This window comes from Podarcis muralis, chromosome 5, assembly GCF_964188315.1.
Source record: "Podarcis muralis chromosome 5, rPodMur119.hap1.1, whole genome shotgun sequence".
NCBI lineage: Eukaryota > Metazoa > Chordata > Lepidosauria > Squamata > Lacertidae > Podarcis > Podarcis muralis.
The window spans coordinates 45,395,249-45,404,847 of NC_135659.1; the positions used below are offsets into that span (position 1 = coordinate 45,395,249).

General features: G+C 38.3%; 1 protein-coding gene across 1 annotated transcript in view; it reads left to right on the forward strand.

Moving 5' to 3' along the window:
• The window catches only part of GLIS1 (GLIS family zinc finger 1), a 176,151-nt gene extending 167,672 nt beyond the window's left edge, over positions 1 to 8,479 (forward strand). Inside the window, exons 10-11 of the mRNA XM_028733439.2 lie at positions 2,865 to 3,032; positions 7,841 to 8,479. Of these exons, the coding sequence (XP_028589272.2) occupies positions 2,865 to 3,032; positions 7,841 to 7,980 (308 nt within the window). The 3' untranslated portion in view covers positions 7,981 to 8,479. The remainder of the gene's footprint in view (positions 1 to 2,864; positions 3,033 to 7,840) is intronic.
• The last annotated feature ends 1,120 nt before the right edge of the window (positions 8,480 to 9,599 follow it).

The window sequence follows — 9,599 nt, forward strand, 5'->3', positions numbered from 1 at the left end:
AATTTTTTACTTCAGCTAAAGTAGGATCAGATGGAAATTGTTATGCGTTGAAGGAATTTGGCAACCAAATGAAATAGCACAGCTATTTATATATCTTACATGATGTCTTTTCATAGAGATTTTATGTAATTTGACGAGTTTGACTTATTTGTGCTCATACATTTAAGTGGAATGACATGAACGAATTGGCATTTAATAGGCATATTCCAATAATTTCCTCATTACATCATTCGTTTAAAAAGTGCTTTAGATTTTTGGGTTGTGGCTTGAGGGAAATAGAGGCAACGAGCATACTTTGTGATGTGGTTAACTACAGCTTTTCTGTGTCACATTCAAAGCAAAATTGTAACTGAATGTTATGTTTGGAACACAGTTGATTCCTTTATTAACTGTTATACTTCTACATTTTATTCCACATAAAACATTTAACAGTGATCATTTAAACCGACAGGGTGTTTGGGAAATTCTTCATTGGAAATTAGCTGCCACAGATTTGATTTAAATCTGACAAACTGAAGGAATGCTGAAATCGTTTGGGGTGTGCGGGGGGGATGTCAACTCTGCTGCTGCTGCCAGGACTTCGCTTAACACAAATAGAAATGTTACTTTATGAAACTTACAAAAATAAAAGAGATGGGGGGTGGAGAAAGACCAATTTTATACAGTTCCATGGAATGGTTCATATTTTAGCCCCTTAAGAGTTTGGAAATCCTTTTAAAAGCTCCATGTTTAGATTGCAGTACTAAACCACATGTGGTTGTTAATTGCACTATCGTTATGGGATTTGAACCTTGTTTTAAGCTCCTGCTGTTACTCTGTGTTAGATCTTGAAAGACACTTTGGCATGAAGGACCGACAAATCTGTAAGAGCTTAAGAACAAAATGCTTTTAAAAACCCACAACAATATAAATGTTTCCCCTTCTTTGCCTGAAAATAACAAGAGTAATCTAACAGTGGAATGATGAGTAACATGAAGAATATCTATGACATATTTGACAGAATGTCCAAATTGAAATATCAGCCGGGTAACTGTTTGCAAAGTAGGGTGGTTACGAGTGAGGAGGGAATGACAGTGGGAGACTTCACTCTGAAGTGCAGCAACACTGTAACCTAAGTAATTATTTTGTCATTACTTGAGCATTCAGCAAGCCTAGTTGAATGATACTCATCACAGTATGCTACTTTTATCTGGAATGGAAATGCAGTTGAACCGGTGTTTCTGATTAAATCGGCTGTATTGTCAGTCACTCCGCAGAGCTGCAAACTAAGGTACTGCAACTCTAGCCATTTTCTCTATAATTAGCATTTTGATCCCCTTAGCACCTGCTAACAAAAGTAGGGAGGCAATTTTAACAGGTCCCGCCTATGCCACTTCCCACGCTGCCCCCTCAAGGGTCCCCACACCCCCAGCAGATTTGTGGGGGTACAATAGGGAGAGAAGGTATTAGTGAGAATCTCCTCCTTTATTAGGAGAGACCATAATTTGATCACAAGGCCTTCCATGATTGGATCAAAACACATATGGTCCGACAGTTACTGTAGAGAATCATAGTTGCTGTATTCCAGTGTTTTCCCTGTTGCCATTTAGCAGACTGGCAAAGGACCTGGTGCAGAGGAATTGTTTGCACTGAATGCTGTGATTGCCATGCTGCCATCACCTCTCTTGAAATACGGAGCCCTTTCAAAACAAATTCTGCAGTTCAGTTATTTAGGAGAGGAAGCATGAGCTAAATTTATCCCCCCACCCATCAAACAGGAAAAAAAACCCTGTATGGATGTCATGCTTTTATTTGAACGCTTGACAGATCATATACCTTTCCTATAGATGTGGAGATCATGGGAAGAGAAACAAACTGCTTAGGGAATGCTATTTTGAGTGGGGAAAACATGACAAGGATGGGTTAAGCAACCCCCTATACCGCCCCCATTTCTCCACTTAAATTTACCACTTCCCAAAATGGTTTTTCGTATTGCAGGGGAAGCATACATTCAGCAATATGTCATGCCTAATTTGGAGAGAAACGTGGGGAAAGAGAGATGACATGTCATCATTTCTGGAAGATGTCTCTACCGGGCAGGCTGGAAAATCTTCAGCTTTTCCCTTAGCAATGCATACAAAGTGCTCATTGGAGCTGAAAGGATGGCTCAGTGGAATCCAAGTGTCTCATTGATTCACTGCCCATCTCTAAAGTATACAGTCATCTTAGAAGGTGTGTGCAGAGGACTTCATAGTTCATAAATATAGAAATGAGGATAACTCTCAACATCAATAAGGTACTGTCCTTGAAGTCTCAGAGTGAGATAGCTGATCAGCCTGGCATAAGAGCTCTTTGAATCTCTCAGCCAGACACTCCCTACCCAATGCCAAAGACGATATACCTAATTTTATCAAGGCAGCTTTCATTCCGACTCCCTGTCATGTGTGATTGGAAATACCTTGTGCTAGGCCTGACTCCATTTTGCGGGGCGGGGGTGTATGTGTCGTGGAGTTGCCCACAGTGCCCCCTACTAGTTAACTAGTTGGCAGGGGGTGGCTGTGACAGTGAGCTGCTCCATGCACCTAATATTTCTATTTCTATTAATCCACTGAAGTTACCCTGCAAGACCTCTAGTTGCACAACAGAACTCCGCCCGCCCCCCCCCCCATAAATCTGTTCTAGGAGTGTGCAGGAGCAAGCGTTAGGACTGTCTCTCTGCTGTGACAACATGCCTAGAAAATAAACTCCGCAATACCGCTAAAATTAAAAGTTTAAAGATTGATGTCAAACTACAATAGACAGTACCGCCATGAAACAAAATTTCATAAATAAAACCAAATGCATATTTCTAGTACTAAAAATGTCTGTACAATATCTATTTGCAGGTTATCAAGGCAGCTTTCATTCTATACAGAACTGTTTCCACTATGAGGACTGTTACCGAGCAATGGACTCATCTGTCAACAGTGATGCACTGTCAGGAGACTCCCATTGCTTTAACCCTCTGCGACAAAATGGCTATCACATCCTCAGTGCACCTATAGCTTCAACAGGTAACTGATCTGGGCTGTACTGGATTAATTTTGCTCAGTACTTTTTATAGGGGGAAAGCAAACATCTTTTTTATATTTTATAAATAAGGAAAGTGGGGTGCTGCTTTTTTGTATGTGTTAAGGTCCCCTAATTCTCTTCTTTCAGAGACTGAATTATCTGAAGCTGCACAGCTAGAATTCAGTCTCTGAGTCAGGTGTTGCAGGAAATGTGTGGCTCTTATCCATCCACATGTCTCCCAGTATTATCTAGTTGAATCAGACACATGGCACGACAACACTGTATTAACATCACATGCCTGTTTCAGTTAAACATTACTTGAAGGCATGCAGAAGAATTGTCGGTTGGCAGTGACTACATGTTTCATATAATGCCTACATTAGATCTAGTTCTTCAGCTTGATCAGCTAACATTGCAGCTGAAGGTTTCTGTTTCATGGATATACAAAATATTTGCAGATTTATCATATCCTTTAATACTGAGACAACTGTTTTTATTTCTGTATTTAAGTTCACAAAATTGTAGCATGGTTGTGGAAATTTTGAGTTTATAAAATGTTACCCAAATATTAGAAAAAGGTATTAAATTCCTATTGGCTCTTTAAAAGGTTATTTTTATAATTTCAAATTGCTTATACACATGCAGTCTTTGAGGTGCCAGCCAATAATTTTTAATGCAATTTTAAAAAAATAAATAAATAACCAAAGATGTAAAAACGAAGCTGTAAAATATGCATAACTTTAGCAAACTCCTGCTGGCATGCTTAAATGCCTCTCCCCCCCCCCCCCAGATTCTCTTCATTTGCTTGCCCTTTTCTGAAACTTTTCCAACTCTACAGTATCCCTTTTGAAATGAGGCGACCAGAACTGTACGCTGTATTCCAAATGCAGTTGCACAACAGATTCATATAATGACATTATGATATTGGCAGTTTTATTCTGAACTCCTTTCCTAATGATCCCAACATGGAATTTGCCTTCTTCTAAGCTAATGGAACCCTGGGTTGATAGGTTCATTGAGTTATTCCCTATGACTCCAAGGTCTCATTCCTGGTCAGGCATTGTGAGTTCAGACTCCATGAATGCATATGCAAAATTATTGATTTTTTGTCCTAACATGCATTGCTTTACACTTGTAATACTGAATTTCATTTTCCGTTTTAATGCCCCATTCACTCCACTTGGAGAGGTTGTTTTGGAGCTTTACACAATCCCTTTTTGTTTTAATGGCCCTGAACAATTTAGTATCATTAGTAGACTTGGCTGCCTCACTGCTCACCCCTACTCTAGATCATTTCTGAACAAGTTAAAAAGCACAGTCCTTGGGGGATTCCTCTTTCTACATCACTCTATCTGGAGAACTGTCCATTTATTCCTACTCTCTGCTTCCTGTTATGTAACCAGTTCCTAGAGTCTTTGGAAAGGTACTTTGCTGAAAGCTTTTGGAAAATCCAAATACATTATGTTAACCAGATGACCTCTATTTATAGGCTTGTTGACACTCTCAAAGAATTCCAGTAGGGTAATGAAATAGACCTTACCCTTGCATAAGTCATCCTGGTTCTGCTACAGCAAGGCTTGTTCTTCTATATGGTTTGTAATATTATCTTTAACAATACTTCCCATCATTTTTCTGGGACAGACGTTAAGTTAACCCACCTGTAAATTCCAGAACAGCCACCCCCCATCCCCGAATCCCTTTTTAAAAAAATGTGTTGTATTGAGGCCATTTTTCAGTCCTCAAATATGGAAGCTAATCTTACATATATTACATAGAATATAAGCAAAACAGTCATTTCACAGAAGGTAATTTGCCTCAGATTCAGACTGGTTTATCATCAAATGCAGTTACCTTGTTCCAACTAGCACAAGTTAAAATCTAGCAAAAAGTTAAGGATGGATTTTTTAACCTACAGTTGACATTTTTGTATGTTGTTTCATGTTCTCTGCCTTTTTGGAAGTTGCTTTTTTGATGTTTTTAAAAACATCCTCTATTCAGGTTAACATCAGATTGCATATTAGGATTAGTATAGAGCAGACTAAATAAACTTTTCAAAAGAAGTCATCGGAGCAAAGAATAATATCATGGCAAGAAACCAAATTCAACAGCCATTGATATTTTTATGTCTGGCGTCCAAACTGCTATGAGATATTTCACTTTGGTACTTTTTATATTTAGGCAAATACTTAAGAGTCTTAAACACAAAAACAAACAACCCTGCAATTCATAGATAATTTGTTTGCCAAATAGACCATTTGTACTCACTGGGTCTTAGTTTAGTGTTTCTTTTTCTTGGTTTTATGGTACCATCAATATAAGGGAGATCTCATCTACTAAAAATGCCTGGTATGACCGACAGAAAATCCTATTAACAGAGAATAAATTATTTATCTTAGTATTTTGGATGTTTTGTGCTATCTGGGTTGCTACAATGGCATCTGGGTTGTCTTGGCTTACTACTGTCCATTCATTGTGGGTGAAACAGAACCTAATAAGTGCACATAGGTGCATTTGCTATCATTTATCCTTGTTATCCTTTCCTGCCAACCTTCCTTTGCTGTTTTCCCACTGTTGAAATTTGGATTGTAAACTCCTGGGTTGACTGGGTGGTGGTGATGTTTTATTTTGTCACTTATGCCAATCTGCAAAGTTCCATGCACATTGATAGTGTTATATAGAAAGAATAAAATAATTATGTACCAAGAGCTGAAATAAAATAAATTCAAGAATGCAACCCAGAGCAGATCCGAGTTCCATGTTTATTCAGATTCTATTGATCATTTGAATGGAAGAAGCTGCCACACAGACCAAGAGAGGAGTATATGGGATTTGGTTCCAAATTTATTTCAGCAGAGTGTTGTAGACTGAGCTGTAGCACAGAGGATAAACAAGTTCCTTGTGCAATGGGTCCCACTTACCGTTTTCTGGGGCTATGTACACACTATATCTTTAAATTATGTTATTTCCATCTATGAATTTTGGGTGCTGTAGTTTGTTAAGGGTTGCTGGGAATTGTAGCCCAGTGCCCAGAATCATTTGAGCAAAAGAATGTGTTTTAAAGGTATAGTGTATACACAACCTGGTTGTTTGCTTATACACTCTTTTGAGCATGAGGCTCTCAAAAAATCCTGAAACTGGAGAATGAATTGGACATTGTGGGAAAGGGAGATAAGTTCCAGGTCTTCATACTTTCTCAATCTCTATCTTCATTGTCAGTCAAGTACCTTCCTTCCCGCTGCCCCCCATTCCTACAACTTTCCCTTTGAGCTCCTGTTAGCATAACAATTTAGAAGAAAGTGTGATAACTCTGAAATTTTGTCAGTTCTAAACAGTGGTATTGGAGCCAGAAGATTAAAAGTTGATAGTTTTGAGAGTATTAACCCTTCTGCAGCATTCTTTAACATAGCTGTTCACCCCTTTCCCCTTCCCAGCCACATTTTCATCAGCCAACTGCATTTGGTTTCCACAGATGAAAAAGGATGAAGAGTGCTGTTAAGAGTTGGGTCTCTTACAAACAGGAATTTAAATGATAATAAGGAACAGATACTTGTTCTCCAAAAATGTTTTATAGTTGATAAGCAGCATCTCTAAGGCTGCAGCACTGTGAAGCTATAAAATGCACAACGAAAAATTGCAATTGCAAACAGAATTGTTTTTTAAGTTTCTGCTGCAGCTGCTCACGTGGCTGGCTGGTTTTAAACTTAAAAGTGACTTGCCTGCATAGCTATACAAGTAGCTGCAAAGGTGAGCTTTGTGTGGTTGTTAATTATCTTTTGCCAGGGTGTTGCACAAACTATATCCACATATCTCTAAGTCATATTTTTAAAACTTAAACAACAAAGTCCTCCATCCATACAACAGCCAAAGATCCAGCCACTATAATTTCATTTTAGAAACATATTTTGTGTATCCCCTGACCCAGGATAAATAAACAGTCACTCCCCACATTGTGTCCAGCAGTTTAACATCTTACCAGTAAGGCTTCCAAGTCTTAATTGGAAATCATTGACAAAGCCATGCAGAGGAATTTTATGCTGTAACTTCAAAGCAGATCACGGTTACTGAAAGTTTTAATGACAATTTGTGAATACAGTGGTACCTCGGGTTACATACGCTTCAGGTTACAGACTCCGCTAACCCAGAAATATTATCTCGGGTTAAGAACTTTGCTTCAGAATGAGAACAGAAATCGTGCTCCGGCGGCAGGGCAGCAGCAGGAGGCCCCATTAGCTAAAGTGGTGCTTCAGGTTAAGAACGGACCTCCAGAATGAATTAAGTACTTAACCCAAGGTACCACTGTACTGTATTGGGCAGGAGTGTCAACTTGAATAAAAATTTTGGGGGGTGGGCAGGTAAGCCCACATAATTGAACACAAGACCTGACACACCATTAAAACAGCAGGGCGCATTTGGGGGGCCTCAAATATTTTAGGGGGGACAAAGGGTCCTCAGCCCCTGGGAGTTGGCTCCTATGGTATTGAGTGAAGAAAGCACAAACAGCTGCTCCGCAACAATAACATGTATCAGAAGCTGTGGAGTTATGACTTAAGCTGTGAGCTCAATTGCATATATTTTTCTCTGCAGGCACAAACCGGAGGTTTTGAGAGAACAAGTGTAGGAAGGGAATGTGCTTGAGCAGCTCCTCTCCTCTTTCCATTCTCAAGCCTACCTGCTACTTTGCATTTAAAAAAAACATAAAGGAAAATTAATCTTAGACCTGAGCATCACATTTAGTTTGCGCCTCGTACTCAGATTGTATTTGCCACCTTTCATAGTATTAATCAGTCTCATATGCTTGCCATATTTTCAGGCTATGAGGTAATTTCTGAAGCACAATGTGTGTCGGAAGAAGTAGTTATCAACGGAACAGAAGAAAATAATGGATTTTTCCAAAATGGCACTTTTGATCACTGTTTGAATCACATTCCTCCCATCTATACGGATACCTAAGCCCGGCTAAAATATTTGTTTTCTTTACCATGCTTATGCCTTTTGTATTTACAGAATTGTTGTTCAACTACCTTTACTGTATTTAGTCTGCAACTAAATGTATGTGCTCATTTAAGTCAACCTCTCACATTTTACCAATCTATTTTATAAAGGAATATACTGTACAATTATTGGAATCTATTCCTTTGCTGTGGCACTTTGAAATTGATTCTCTTAAGGGAGAAGGGAGAGCATCTGAAACTGCTTGTTGTGTAAGTTCTTTTAGTAAAATATAAATCTAAATTATATAATATGCTTGTAAAGATTATTTTTTTTGAAAAATATGTTTTCAATTTAAGAATCCTGGTCTCTTTAATCACAGTTAATTCATCTGGTGTTTTCTTGACTATAAAAGGACTTCTTTAAAAGTCACAGACCTCATGTACATAAAAGTTTTCACTATGCTGAGCTGGTTTTATATTTTCAATTTTACAAGAAAGCATTAAAAACTGGAAACAAGTCTACTGTCTTTTTTAAAAATAAAATTTCATCTGCCATTTTGCTAAACCTTAACATCAGCGACTTAAGAGCACATGCAGTTGTTTGCTGCCGTTTATATCTTCTTTCCCAAATGCTGTAATTGGTCATCTTCCACTAACTTCTCATAAAACTATTCTTCTTTCTGAATATGCTTTAGGATACATTCCTGTGTTAGTATAACTTACTATTTTGATATGGTGCTGAAACTGACTAATTTTGTGTCAAGAAGCAGCTGCCCTGGTCTATAACCTTTGCAGTTACAGAAACCAGTTTACCTTGGTTATTCACAGAGGAAAAGGGAATAACCATATACATGTATGCAACCTGGGGTGGGGTAGATGTAAGGGTTTTTAACACCATCCTCAGCAACAGCAACTACATGCAGGAGGAGAAGTCTGTGCCTGGAAGTCTGTTTATCCAAATGGACTTTTCCTTGCTAGATCATGACCTATGTTTTGCATTATTATATTGGGTTGCCTTCTCTTTGGACAAGGAAAGTTTTAAACAGCCAAAGGTGAATGCATCATCCAAATAATAAATACTCAAAGTATGCAAATGCCTTTGTGCTTCTTTAACCAAGGCCATTATATTTCACCATCAGTTTTCTTTTTTTTAAAGAAAGCAACAGCATATAAATAATAAAATCAGAAGATAGCCTAATCAACTGTAAACTTTCCATAGGCCATGCCCATATCTCCCTCTTGTGGCTAATTAATGCAAAGCTATGAAGACTTCTATATTTCTCTGAAAGAATACAATCCTATCCTCAGCAGTTAATCAAAAGTACCACAAAGTTGGGTGATTTCGCACAAGGAAGTGAAACTTAGAATTTCTGTGCATTAGACACAGCATTTCCCAATGCTACTGATTGTTGGTGACATTCGTTGATTCTTATTATTCTTATTTGTATCTGTCAGCCGCCCTGAGTCACTTACATGGAAACAGGCAGGGTATATACATATTATTATTATTTGATTATGAGAGCATGCAAGGCAACAACACACTGCTTGAAAGTCTTGAATATGAATAAATACCCTATCAAGCTAGTGCTATGTTTCCATGAAAGCAGACTTCAATGGCAGTAGTCCGGGATGGCCTCA